General features: G+C 46.4%; 1 protein-coding gene across 1 annotated transcript in view; it reads right to left on the reverse strand.

Moving 5' to 3' along the window:
- LOC144151455 (uncharacterized) overlaps nucleotides 1–15,112 on the reverse strand; it is a 106,961-nt gene that overhangs the window by 44,675 nt on the left and 47,174 nt on the right. The window contains exons 7-8 of the mRNA XM_077682505.1: nucleotides 7,305–7,410; nucleotides 4,879–4,997 (exon numbers count right to left, since the gene is read on the reverse strand). Of these exons, the coding sequence (XP_077538631.1) occupies nucleotides 4,879–4,997; nucleotides 7,305–7,410 (225 nt within the window). The remainder of the gene's footprint in view (nucleotides 1–4,878; nucleotides 4,998–7,304; nucleotides 7,411–15,112) is intronic.

Consider the following 15,112-nt stretch of genomic DNA (forward strand, 5'->3'; position numbering starts at 1 on the left):
TGAGGTAGTTTGTGACGCCCTATTCTCAGTACAGAATGGGCTTATTGACTACGTTCTGCAAGCATTCAAGATTTCGGAAAGTTGAAGAAAGTGTTGCAGGGTTTACAATCGGCCTGTTGCAGGGCTGCAGTGTTGCAGGGTTTACAGTCGGCCTGAATACAGCAGGCCGATTCGCTTCAGGGCGCAGGGTGAAAGTAGTAATCAGGTCATGAACCATGACAAGATAAGCTGTGGTTAGACAAGTTCCAAGCAAAATATGCTTTGAGGGGAGGCTTAGCTACTTGCATTAGCAGAAATGAGCTGTGAGGTGGAACATGTCGTTTTATTTTCAAAGCGGAGCAGGCATGCAATGCCAAGACAGGGCACGATATCTAGGGCGGAAATGCTGCATGATGTTGTAAATAAAACTATGTTATCGGAGATATTGGAAATAAAGTTGAAAGAGCAAAGACAATTAAACGGGTAAAAGAATGGAAATTAAAAAGATATTGATGCCATGTAGAGCCAGCCAACAGAAAAATCGGGGAGGGATTTTTTTATGACAACTAAAGGAAAAACATTGTTTCTGAGGCCCGAGCCTTAGCTGTCCGCAAACCAGAACCTACAGGTAAATAATGAGACATGTGTGGGCTGCTTCCAGGATTCCCAGAATAGTAAATTCACACTCATACTGCTAAGATGTCCATCCATCCAACGAACGCTTACACTCCTAAAGCACTGAGGTACAAAGTTACTGAAAACATTAGCTGGAACGTCAGCGAAGGTTAGCAAGATGTGATTAAAGCGTTGGTCGCGAGAAGCAGGCAGTAAGCGCTGAAGCAACCAATTAAGACTGAGTTAGAAAATTTCTATAAAGACAGAATCCGGGAAGAAAAGAACTGGCGCACGGGTTGGCAGAGCCAAACACGGAATACCGCCAAAGCAACATATATTCGGGCTCAGGTTTCCAACTCCCCATTATGCGTTTTCCAATAAATCACTGCAGGTATGCGCTACTCTGCGAGCATGTAACATTCCTCTAGAATAACAGCAGCACCTTTCGAGGAATATGTGCCCACTCAGGCCTACCGTTGGGCTTTGAAGTCGTACGACGTCAAGCCGTACTCGCCGCTTGACTTACAATCATTTGTCTCTTTAAAATGACTGCCGGTTGATAACGTTATACGTCAAGGTGTGGTGTTCTATGTTTATTCTTAACGTGAGATAACCTTCAAATTCAGTCTTGCGACGTTTCAAGCAGACAGTTTCGGGCCCCTCTCTCCTCTCCCCCCCCCCTCCCCTCAAAACCTCAAAAGAAAAGAAAAGACGTTTCAAGCAACGTCGTACTTATTGCACGCAGTGCTGCGCGTACCGATTCACGACGATAACCTCAAAACCTGGTGCATCGCCCTTTCCCTCTGCTTGCTATTACTTTTGTGCAAAAGGATTACGAACAGGAAAATACGGTAGGCTTCCCGAAACAACCTTCACAGCACAGGCTTCACAAAACTGGCTTCACGAATTTGACAGAGGTGGGTTAATATGGATTCTATTATGGATTCTATTATCATCGTTTATCTAATATGGATTCTATTATCATAAAATGGATTCTATTATCATCGACTGGGTTGGCATCACTAAATTGATAAATAAGGCCAAAGATTCATCCTAAGCGGGCGCAGATAGTATCAACTACAAATTTTTGAAAAGCAGGCTAGTGTAGTCCTCCTTTATCTTGACCTTCATCTTTTCGCAGTCATTGCTGTGTGCCGTGGTGCCCACGGATTGGAAGGTTAAGAAAGTTGTTCCAGTACACAAGGCCGGTGATACTTACTGCACTCGGAACTACCGGCCAATTTGCCTGACCTCAACCCCATGCAAAATTCTAGCACAATATATTTATACTAATCTGGTAAACTTCTCGGAGTCTAACTCTCTTTTTTACCCGATATCAGCATGGTTTTTGTAAACACTACTCATGCGAAACTCAGCTGCTAGCATTTACTAATGACTTGTTTCCTGCTATCGATCGTTCATCACTTATTGATTGCGTTTTTATTGACTTTGCGAAAGTATTTGAGACTGTTCCTCATCATTTACTTCTCCTGAAACTCAGGAAACTTAACATTGAAAATATTCTCCTAAAATGGTTAGAACACTTCTTGAATAATCGCACCCAGTACGTTACAGCTAATGGCTACGATTCGGATCTTTGCCCAGTCAAGTCGGGCGTCCAGCAGGGCTCGGTACTTGCCCCTCTCCTTTCCCTGGTATACAGGGTGTCCCAGCTATCATGTACCAAGACTTTAAAAAAAAGAGAAATTGCGTAACTCGAAGAAAACCTAGTGCATAATGTTTGCAGTACTGTGGAGAAGCAGACAGTAATTTTTTCGTTAATGATATTGAAATAATTAATTGTAATTAATTATCTAACTCGAGAAATACTGTCCTAATCACTGAAGTGTCAATGAGGCACTTGTAGGTAACCACGAGGGGCATCTAACTGCGCTATTTTCAACGACGAACTAATTGCGTACTCATTTATTTTGACTGATAAAGGAAACCCGCGAGATATGAAAAATACCACGTGAGGACGCTTACGCGCGCATTGTAAAGCAGCGTCCCCAAACAAAGCTGATTGAAAGCAACTCCTTCGCGTGTTACCCGCCCGAAGAGACAGCGCATCGCATTGATAATAGCATGCATGGAAGGAGCAGCAGCAGCAAGATTCGCGGGACGCGTGTGCAGACAAGGAACAAACTCGGTCGCGATTTCTTCTTTCTTTCTTTTGTCTATTTCATTCTGGCTAACTCAGAGGCAGCCTGTTTGAGGGCGTTGCTTTACGGTGCGCGGGGAGGCGCCGTCACGAGGTATTTTTCATATTTCGCGGGTTTCCTTTATCAGTCAGAACAAATGTGTACGCAATTAGTTCATCGCTGAAAATACCGCAGTTAGATGCCCCTCGTAGTTACCTTCAAGCGCCTCATTGATACTTTAGTGATTAGGAGAGTATTTATCGAGTTACATAATTAATTACAATTAGTTAATTAAGTCTCATTAAAGAAAGAATACTGTCCGCTTCTTCACAGTACTGCAAACATTATGCACCTGGTTTCTTTCGAGTTACGCCTTTACTCTTTTTTTAAATCTTGGTGCATGATAGCTGGGACACCCTGTATATGAATGACCTTCCTGACTCTACCACTTCGCATATAAGACTTTTCGCCGATGATTGCGTGCTCAACCGAGAAATGTGTAACCCCTCTGATGTTTCTGCTCTTCAGTATGATGTTAATTACGTGTCTAATTGCTGTGACACTTGGTTAATGCAACTTAACACTGGTAAATGCAAATCGATGAGAATAACTTGAAAAACTAGCACAACAGCCGTCCCATACTTTCTCAACGCAGTACCATTAGTTTCAGTAAGCAGCTACAAATACCTTGGCGTCCATATTACTAACAACCTCTCCTGGCAAACGCACGGTGAACAAATAACTAGTAACGAAAATCGCATGCTTGGTTTTCTTCGCCGGAACTTCTCACTTGCACCCAGCTCACTAAAACTGCTCCTCTACAAAACACTTGTTTGGTCCAAATTAGAATATTCCTCATCTGTGTGGGACCCGCAAACTGCCTTATTAATACAAAAACTCGAAGCTGTACAGAACCGCGCTGCACGATTCATTCTATCTATTTATGCCCGAACAGCTAGCACATCACTCATGAAAAAAACTTTAAATCTTCCATTTTTAACTACTCGACGTCGCATTTCACGATTGTGCCTCTTCCACAAAACTTTTTAAAACGAAACTCTAAAACAGTCTCTTTTCAGCTCCCTTGCATACATTTCTACACGCCTTGACAACCATTTAAAAATACGTGTGCCACTGCCAAGCAGCAACACCAACCTTTATTCTAGCTCATTCCTCCCGAAAACCAGTGTGGACTAGAACAGCCTTCCTGCCGGCATCTTATGTACAAAAGAACTGGAAAAATTCAAGTCGGCACTTGCCAATCATTTTCATTGACCCCTCCATTGTTTATTATGTACTCTGCCTTTTTTTACCCCACTCCTGTCTGTAACGCCTGAACGGCCCTGAGAGTAAAATAAATGAGATGAAATGAAATGAAATATAGCTTCTTTGTTGGCGGCGGGCAAGCCGCCCTTCACGTGCCTAACGCCCCTGTGCTTTTCTGACACTTTCTTGCTGGCATGGCATTCTTCGAATTAGCAGGCGTCGGAATCCCGGCCATTTCAGTAAGGGGGCATCTCTTGCTGTCGCACCAAAAGCAGATACCAGCATCTGAATACATAGCTAAGGTAGGCGCGGTACTATTGGTGCCACCTGACCTGTTTTTGACCAGCACTACCGGTTTTTTAGACCGCAGGCCGTCTGCCGGTTTATACTTAAAACCGGCCGTCATTGGCCGGTATTTTGGCAATCGTTCCACTGCTATTTTTATAAGCGCCAATTCAGTAACTACGACTACAAATACGTGTCAAAAAGATGCTCAAAAACACGCAAACAAAGACAATCCGTGGTCGAGGGGACAAAGTACCTGCTTGACGCATGTGCGGTTACTCTTCAGTGCAGCACATTCAGAATTATAACCATAATCTGAGTCACTTTCAGTACAACTGTTATGTTGATTTCTCTCTAGGAAACCGCTACAATAAATGGCATTGCATGACAAAAAAAAAACATGGCGTCTTTTTTTCATACACCCCCCCCCCACCCCCTTTCGTCGTGGGGTCTTTTTTTTTTTGTCGGGGAAATGTGGCAACCCTACCACCACAGCGCTAGGGAGGCGGTGCTTTTGGGTGCAATTATCAGCGACAGCATCACCATGCCAATCAATGAAGATAACGCCGCAGTCGCGCGAGTACATACGCACCTCCTTCCAAAACGGCATGCCGACGTTGACCGCAGTCTCGTCAACGTCCAGAGCAACCACTTGTCCGTCGGGGGGCAGGGCCAGGGCGGCCGCCACTGCGCTGCATCCCGTGAACGTGCCTGCAGGAACGGTGCCACGAATCGAATTTCTTAACTCATCAATACCCTTGTCTCACAGTAGCTGCATGATAAAACCGAATTTCTGGCGGCGTGCCGTTGAGATGTTACGAGGACCGCAGAGCTATATTAGCCGTAAATGGCGAGCTGTATCTACACATAGCCAATGCAGATTACCACGCTGACGCTAAGCTACTTTTCCGTCGTTTTAGCTTAGTTTCCATTCGCAATTTTTACAGACATCATTTGGCGATAAAATACAAACCAAGCGTTAACACTCCTCAAAATTTACTAGCTGCCCTTGCAGACCTGTCAACCCGGATGTCGACATATCAAACTCTTAACACTGAAAGTTGAATACCTTTTTTTCGAGGACATCCTATGGCTGAAAAATGATTCGCTGTTCTCTCCCAACGGTACTAAACTTTCTGCACAAACAGGCATGACCTATAGAAAAAATTAGCAGAGCCAGAGTGTGCACTTTTTTTGTACATACCGAATATTATGTCTTCAAAGAAATTTAATTTGTATTCATAAGTTAATGAGCTATGTTTCTTCTAAGTTATATGCCTTTGTTATTGAGAAGAGATTACCACACTGTTGTTTGACTGTTTGTCGCACTCACTGTGCCTTGCAAAAGGGAGCCCAAACCCTCGTCATATACAGTAGCTTGCATTTCTTGTTTGGGCCTCCTTCCAAATATTATATATTCGGAATAATAAAATCTTTTAATCTGATTTTATTATATATTGGATTCTCAAAAACGACGAAACCGTTTTAATTCGCACTCGGCACGACCAAAAAAAGGTACACTGCTCCATTTATCATACAGCGCCGCACTGCCTTACCCGAGAGTATTGTACAATAAGCTTATGGAATGTGAAGACATCCCACGTTATTCGAGCCGTACTAGTATTAGTTTCGAATTCTAGTCCATTTTTGTGAAAAATTCTACATTTGTACTTTTCTCGTATTTTGGGGGTTTTCAGATTTCTGTTCCACCTACCATCTTCACTTGCGCTACTATAAGGATTACATGAGTTTCTTCCCCCAATTGTGCAGTGCAATTGCAGGGCGCTACCCGTTTGGCCCATTTTCGCAACTTCTTATTTCTGTCTCCAATGCTCGTTTTTTTTAATTTTTAAATTTAAGTCCGCTCTTTGGATGAGGTGTGTAATGCGCACTTTTTTATTTCCTAATACATTTTTGTACTTTTTTATTTTTTTCTCTTTATTAAGTGCGAATGCACTTTATAAGCGACCCCAAACCATCCACCGCCGGCGGCGGCGGCGGCGGCGGCGGCGGCGTCCGCAGTGCTCCTCTATATTTAAAAAAGAAACAGCATCCGGCGCCAGGTTTCGATCCGAGGACTTTGCGGCCGCAGCGCGACGCTCTACCGACCAAGCCACGGACGCGACGCTGATATCAGTGTTAGTGACGCGCCTTATATCTTTAACGCATTCAAACTACGTCGTCAGCGGCGTTCGTTGGCGACTCAGCGGCGTTATAGCGGCTTGATAACTGCGTGGTGTACACGTGATACTACAAACCCGATGGAAGAGATGGAAGAGAAGGCGGCGAGGCGGTGGGCTGCGGGGGCCGAGCGCAAGCGCCGCAAGCGGGCCGACAACCGTGCATTCGCACTTTCACATTCTCCCTCTCGGGGAAATGCGGGGGAATTTTTGTATGTTTGGTGTTTTCAAAAGTTTCTTCGACCAATCATTTTTGTTTACGCTGTTATAACAACTGAATACCTTGTTTCCACCAAGTATGCATTATATTGTGGAAACGCAGAGCATTACGTGTTCCTGGCTACGGGTCTGCGCTGCAAAGAATGCTGCACATTAAAAAAAGAACTTGCGTTTTCTTTTTCTTTCTCTGTATTTTTCTTGTCTTCGTTCACTTCTTTGCCACTTAACATGTACACTTCACACAATTATTGTTTTCCGTTTTTCCGCACAGCTAGTATTTAGTGCGTCACGGTGTTGTGACTAACCAAACAGGCAACTTATCCGGGAAGGCAGCACCAGATGCCCGTGTCATGCGGGTGGATCTCCGCGTTAAACGACGGCGTCGTGGGAAATTCTCGCATTATTCCTGGTTCAAAATAAACCGACATTGATCAAGGTTGCATGGTGTGGATAATTCCCTATTTAAGCATTGGTTAACGCTCCTTTACAAGGCTGACCTCTCGGCCTTCGGTTTTTATTGTCTTCTTTCTTTCCTGTACGCGCTGCAAACGCGCTGCAGACGCTGCAGACGCTGCAGACGCTGCAGACGCTGCATCCACATATATTTGCCAGGGCTCACCTATTTCTAAGTACCTCTTGGCAGACATCGTCTTCAGAAGGATTTGGAAAAACTGCAGCTGGGTGCTGTCGCCGAGCATGCCGCCGTACCGATGCTGCCTCGTGACCTGTAAAATGTATCGCGCTGTGACCGATGAAACTAAAATACCCCTAGACTCCATAGCTTGCTGTAATCTACTACACAAGCCTGGGAAAAACCAGCTAAAAATTGAGACGTAAACACGGAGCAGAGGGTAGGTAACACACACGTTGTTACAACCGCGATAATCATTAGACACATCTGTCTTGCTCTTTTCTGTTTTTTTAAACAAAAATCAAAATACTTAATCCGTTTTTTTCCTTCATTAGATTGCCTGTGTTACCAAAAAAAGAAAGAACGGAGAAAGTGAACGGAGAAGGAAACTATGAAGTTGCGTGAGTTGTTTAACTTAATTCCTGTGGTTTCTTCCCCCAAGTCTAACCACATTAGAACTTGAGATGTTCTTGAAGTTTACGAGGGCGCATTTTAAACAGAAGACGAAGTAAACCACTGGCACGCAGTGCCAGTTATCTACTTGTCGAGACAGCGATCATCTAATACTCATCTCCCTTACATCAGGGTTAGGGAACCTAGCACAGCATGCATTTCTCACAGGACTCACGGAACACAACAAAGAAACTCAGATGTATCCCTTACACCATGCTGCCCGTGTCTGTGCACTCAAGATAGTATGTTTCAATTACAGCTTCACATCCTGGACCCGGCATACGCATTAAAGCATGCCACCAAAGATAACCTTGATTTGAGTTTCTCCAAAGCCTTCGACACTGTGCGCAATATCGAACATACCAAATGGTGAATAAAGACGGCTTTAGAGAGCGCATTTGCTAAAGTTCCTCTCATCCCGACTTCTGACCCTTCATGGTGGAAACATGAACTCGGACCTAATTAGGATTGTTAGCCTCGGAACCCCCCAAGAGTGGGTTCTTTCCCCTTTGCCCTGTTTAACCTCGCCTAGCGGAACCTCCTCGCCCTCCCCTCAGACATACCCCATATAAGTCATCTCACATATGCAGACATCACCATATGCTCGAGGATCAGACGGCCAAATCCAGGAAGCCCTGCAACGGGAATCCCGCACCGTAGAGGAGCACGCAGCCGTATGTAGAAGATGATGATGATTGAAGATTGGTATTGATTTCCCCTTTGTAGGGGGTGATGACGTGTCATCTTATCAAAAAGGACTAATATATCTATGTTTTATTATCATCATCACCGGCCTATCTGGGGATGATGATGGATGGGAGAGGCAAAGGCCTCTCCCATTATTCTCCAATTACCCCAGTCCTGCGTTAACTGCGACCAATTTATCCCCGCAAACGTCTTAATCTCATCTACCCACCTAATTTTCTGCCACCCTCTGCCACGCTTGCCTTCTCTAGGGATCCACTCTATTACCCTTAATGACCAACGCTTATCTTTCCTTCGCATTACATGCCCTGCCCGCGTCCACTTCTTCTTAATTTCTAGTAATATGTCCTTAACACGCGTTTGTTCCCCGATCCACTCCACTTTCTTGTCCCTTAATGTTACACCTACCATCTTCCGCTCCATTTCCCGCTGAGTCGTCCTCAATTTAAGTTGAACCCTCTTAGTAAGCCTCCGAGTTTCTGCCCCGTAGGTGAGTACCGGTAAGATGCGGCTGTTTCTTCCCCGTAGGTGAGTAAAGGTAAGATGCGGCTGTCATACACTTTCTTCTTCAGGGACAATGGTAGGCTGCCATTCACTATCTGAGAATGTCTGCCGTATGCACTCCACCCCATTCTTATCCTTCTAATTATCTCTGCCTCATGGTTGGGATCCGGGGTCACAACTTGGCCTAAGTCGATATATTCGCTTACCACTTCCACTGCCTCGCCACCTATCTCAAACCGCTGTGCTGTCCCGAGGTCATTGATCATTACTTTAGTTTTCTGCATATTCATTTTCAGGCCCACGGTTCTACTCTGTTCGTCCAGTGCGGAAAGCATACTTTGCAATTCGTCCCCCGAGTTACTTAGCAAGGCAACGTCATCAGCAAATCTGAGGTTACTGAGGTATTCTCCATTAGCCCTTACTCCCACCTGTTCCCAATCTAAAGTTCTGAATACTTCTTGTAAACATGCTCTGAATAACATAGGTATTTTATTCCTCTCCTTATAGAGGATGATGGTAGCTGTGGGTTTTGACCAAGACAAATTCTTTCTCATAATCTGTAAGGAATATATATATATATATATATATATATATATATATATATATATATATATATATATATATATATATATATATATATATATATATATATATAGTATAAGTAAAGAGTCGGATACACAGCAAGAACAATAACAAACAATGTTTACTTACGTAGCGGCAACGGGACTTGCCTTCATCAGAGTAAAGTTACATGATTTTGCTGTGTTACATGACAGCAAAATCATGTAACTTTACTCTGATGAAGGCAAGTCCCGTTGACTCGTTCCGGGACTTCGAACTAGCCCGGTAGCTCGAACTGGTCCGGTGTCTCCAACTGACCCGGGACACCGAGGTGGCCCTGGATTTCGAACGGGACGTGGTCCGGGATCCGGATCTCCCGCTCCAGCAGGGGTTTACCGTCTCCCAGCGGCGGTTGCCGCCGCCGTTGCGGCGGCAACCGCCGTTGCGCCACCCCCGGATCGTGACTTCGATCGGGAGCGACTCTGGCGGTCGTTTTCGCCGCTACTGTAGTTTTCGCCGCTACTGCGGACCGGCGTTTGCGACCGGCCCCGTTGTTTGAAGGCGCTACGGCGGTGTCCGCCTGCAGGACCTCTTTTGTCTCGGTTCCTTCTCCCAGCGTCTTCTTCTTCCTCCGCTCCGCGTCGTTCCCAGCACCGCCGGCGGACGACGTAGGGCCTTGTCCGCGGTCAGGTGTTTGCCTCCGCACAGGCCACACTTCGGGACACATGCGTGGTCTTCGGCGGGGTTGGAGACTCCACACCCTCGCCAGATCTTGTTCGAGGGATCCGGGCACACGTCCATTCTCTGGCCCACTCTTCCGCACGCATATCATACGTCAATTTGTTTTTTGTGCAACGTGCCCTCCGTGAGCAGGTTGCCGTATCTAACGTAATTAGGTACTTTGTACCCTTCGAAAGCAATTACGACCGGTCGGGTCTTACCGATTCGGTTTGACTGTAGGGCTGTTGGGTTATGCTTGTGCACAACATTGTCCTGAATCTCGTGGGCCGTATCCTCGAGCGGGATGCCCCTTATGACGCCCTTCCCCGTGCCGTGAGGGGCCGCTTCGTAGGCACTTCGTGCGCCGTGCCGCGTATGTCGATCCTTTCCACGGCAGCGTATCGGTCGGCGTGCTCTCTCTTGGAGGTGCTCACCACAACAATATTCTGCTGGAGTTTCAGGCGCCCGACGTCTTCATTTGCTTCATTTGCGGGAATCTGTGCCGCCGCCGCAAGTGTACGACTTAGTTCTACGCGGGTCACATCGCTCACACGGAGCCCGCCTCGTGGGCGCAACACGATCTTCATGTCGCCGCGCGGCAATTCTGGCATGCATGCGCCCTTCAACAATTTCCCTTGTTAATACGGTTCACCGTTACCGGCGATGGTCACCGGGGTCAGGCGGCACCCCAAGCCTCCTCCTGCAATTCCATCAACACGCGAATATTTTTTGCAGCATACGCAGTGGGAGTTCTCCGCCACCGGGATTCGAGCCCCGGCCCTTCTGCACGCGAGACGGATGCTCTACCTTTACGACACCGCCACAACCCCTAGGTGTTATACTCTTGGTTTAATACTAGCGCCGCTTACGGCAGGCACAAAAAACTTATTAGGCACAAAATACTTTTTTTCAGTTACAGCTGGTAACTGTCCTAGGCAATATTCCCATCACTGCTTTACCCGCCGCGGTGGCTCAGTGGCTAAGGCGTTGTGCTGCTGAGTACGAGGTCGCGGGTTCGATTCCCGGCCGCGGCGACCGCTTTTCTGATGGAAGCGAAAAGCAAAAACGCCCGTGTGTACGAGATTTCGGCGCTCGTTAAAGATCCCAGGTGGTCTAAATTAATCCGGAGCCCTCCACTACAGCACGCCTCATCGTCTGCGTTGCGTCGGCGCGTTAAACCTACAATCAATCAATCAATCCTCACTGCTTTTCGTCCACCAGCTTTCAAATCTTCTTTTTGTCGCCTCGACAGCCTTGAAGTTAACTTCCTCTGTGCTACCCTTCAAGGGACACGGAAGTGAATTTGTCAAGCTCCCGTTTTTGCTTGCACTGAGGAGACTGGCTCAAATAAACAAACTTTTCATCGTTTATCCGGTTTAAAAGTCGGTAATTATGTTATCAAGCCCAAAAGAAGAAAAAATTACACCATCTTCCCGTAGGGGAACCCTGAGTAGTATGCGAAGCAGCCATGGGGTCTACTGAAGTTAACATTAGTTTTCATTTCGTCGTTTCCGTTGACGTTCAGCTTCGCATGCCTTCGTTGTATCAGTAGCTTCTTGACGTAGTTTTAATAAGTGAAGGACTTAAGGCGCGTTCGTAGCACATGCTCCCGTCTTGCTCTGTAGCGCAGTGGGAAGAGCGCCACGTACCTCCCGTTGCGGAAAGAGTCGTGGGATCGAAACCAGGCGCCGCCTAACAGTTTCTTTTTATAGTGGACTGCGCTGACGTCAGGCCAAACACTGACGGGGCTGAAGAGATGCGCATGTGCAGTAGAGTGCGGACGGCGGACAACGACAATGACAACGACAACACAGCCCCAAGCATGAGATGCTTGGCATCTAAAACTACCATGCGCGGTCTGCGGCGGCCGCACCAACTAAAGTCTGGGACGTCGGGAGGAGATGCACGGTGATTAGCCGATGTCGATGATTAGCATCCAAACAAGTTTCGCTTTCGGTTTTGTAAAACAACATGCTTGACATCCGACGTTATCGTTGGAAGGGGGTTCTCGATATCTCAATAATCGTCATACCGCGCTTCTCCCAGGACGGCTTGGAATCGTAGCAACCCCTAGCTGACGCCTACGCACTGGGTGAACGCACTAGGCGTCACCGCAGACGCCCAAATGCCATGCCCTTTCCCCCCATATTTTGAGCTTGCCTCACTCAGACCTGTATCGTAAAAAACGTGTTCGTACCAGGCCAAGGGTCTGCTGATTCTGGCCTGTGCCCACTGCATGCAAGCAGTCGCTGCTTATGGCAACAGCACGCCAAGGAAAACTCGCTAGCGCGTCAGTGTCAGTCAGCGCGCGTTCTGCGAACTCGATCGCGGAGCAGTGAACGTTACGGCCCAAAAATGGTGAACTCACATCGGCCGAAAACGAAAAAAATCAACCTACAAAAAAAAAAGCGTACGCTCGTGGATTCGAACTTGCGACTTGCAAAACAACATTCCCAGCGCTTCAGGCTACTTAGCCATGGGCCAGCGCTGACGGAACCGGAAATATAAGGTATATAATGTATAACCAGCTTACACTTTTATTTAGTTTTAGCATTTCAAGCAGCTCAGGTGAGTGTTTGTCGTATAGCGCTCGGGCAGTAAGCGTCCCCCAAATTGCCAGAATATCTCACGTCTAGCAATTGCATTTCTTTTAGACGGGAAAGCATTCGCAGATGTTTGGTCATGTTGCTGACCGCTGTGGATGTTCACCCATCGAAAAAAACGTGCTTCCAGCTCCCTAGTTTTACGCTGTACGGAAAAAGTTTCAGTTGATTTTATTTCCTTAGTACCTATATTGAGTTCGCTGACTCTTCCCCCGCCTTCAAGTGGCCTTAAATTTTCCTACTAGCGTACCAGTGAGCGAAGCATCGCATGTGCGCTTATGAAGCGCTTGTGTGGAGTGACCTGAACTTGGAACTTGATACAGTGTACAAACTAACAAAGTAAATAAAGGCACATTCTTCTCTTCACAAACGTGTCGTGGCTCAGTTTCAACTGAGCAAACGAATTGCGACGACCCGTCGGCGCCCGGCGCCGACTGACTCTGTCGGAAGGTCGGCAAGCCGCGCAGTAGAGCAGTCAAGCCAAGTCATTTCCTCCTGACGTCACACGAAAATGGCACAGAAAATGGGCGAGGATGCAGAGACGAAAACAGCATTTGCAAATTTATTTTTCTACTAAATAAATTTGCGGAAACGCATTCAGAGTGGTCGAAAAATGGCCTATGAACTCCTGACTACAATTTGCGCTAATACTCCCGCAATGTTTACAAATCACTTCAATGTCCCTTTAAATCCTAGGGCTTCTGGAAGCCGAATATTTTTCTCATGTAGATTTGGATGGATGCCCTCGCATTCTAACACTATGTGCCGCATAGGTTCTGTTTCTTTTCCGCGGACCACGCATACCCCATAATTTTGTGAATTATCGCAATAAGTTTTCATTCTGATGTCCAATTTCTCAGCCCTGTACATCCATGTATAGTGCACCCCCCTCCCCCCCTCACCCTCCAAAAAAAGCTGAAGCTGTTCATCTACAAACCACATCAGCAAAATCCACCGATATTGAAGCTATCACAACCTCATCCGGTGCTAGAACCCCTGGTTTACTCCATCATCTTGGACCTGCGCTTAAATTCAATGGCAGGCATACCGATGCACTAAGGGAGATTTAGAAGGAGGACTACCAAACCATCCGAATCATCTCCAGGGTTGTGACAAGGCTGAAGATCATCAAGGAGTGTAACCTCATAAAGATGATACAGGCTCTCGTCATCTCGGCCGTCATATACGCGCTGCCTTTCCTCACGCTGTGAAAGACGGAGCATGTGAGGAATTGTAGGGTTGGAATGAGCTCTCAGCCTCCCTTAACACACAGCAACAGCGAACCCCCTTCACGTCGGGATACACAATACCCTATCTGAACATACACGCACAGCGAACCGCACAGCTAGAGAGACTGTCCCGCAGCTTAGTCGGTCCGTGCATACTGAAGTCCTGGGGCCTCGTACGACAAACACCACAATATACAGACGACTAATTGCCATTCCGCCTCATCTGAGGGACGTCATTGGAGGAGTCCCCGCATAGCTATAGCATACAGCCGGTCTCCCCGTCTTAACATCATTACGGACTCCAAAGCGGCCTTGCCCAAACTTTCTAAACAGCACAACATCGCCAAGAACATTGGCAACCCTGCTGCAAGGGCTCCGGCCTCCTAGTCTGCCCTTCCGCGTCATGTGGTCACCATACGCTCACGCATATTCGGCAATGGGCGCCTATGAGACTGCTCGAGACATGGTTCGCCGGTAGCCTTTAAAAGAACACCTAAAAATAGTCCGAAACCTTGTTTGCTATAAGGATTGTCTCCTGGGGACTGGGTGTTTTCACGAGAGACGGGACAGGCGTGTCCAGTAGACATCTTTAATTCTGACGAAATTTTTATATGTAGCCCTTTGTGCACACGGGAAAATGTATTTGAAGTTAGTTACCCGAAAAAAAAATTTGCGTACCTAAAAAAAATTCCTAAAGCCAGCTCTGTTGGCTGGTGCGGTGGACAAGTCGCGCGAAATTCGAAACTTTTCCGGCGGCAAAACAAACTATTGCAGCTATTGCCGCAGACGTTTTTATGTGGAGAATTAGACTACTTTCCAATAAGTTTGCATACATATTTTGTTTTCCCTAGTATAATTTTTTTTACCAAGAAATTACAAGCTTGACACTTTTTTAAAAAATGATAAAATGTTGGGCCCTGTTTCTCTGCATCTAGGCAAGTCAGAGAGTTCACATTTTTACGTTTCCTTTCTCCATTCTTTCCCATTCTTGAAGAAAACTGGTGATCGTGACCTATGAATT

The sequence above is a fragment of the Haemaphysalis longicornis genome, unplaced genomic scaffold (assembly GCF_048455015.1).
Source record: "Haemaphysalis longicornis isolate Haplotype H1 unplaced genomic scaffold, Haemaphysalis longicornis Haplotype H1 scaffold_9, whole genome shotgun sequence".
Classification (NCBI taxonomy): domain Eukaryota; kingdom Metazoa; phylum Arthropoda; class Arachnida; order Ixodida; family Ixodidae; genus Haemaphysalis; species Haemaphysalis longicornis.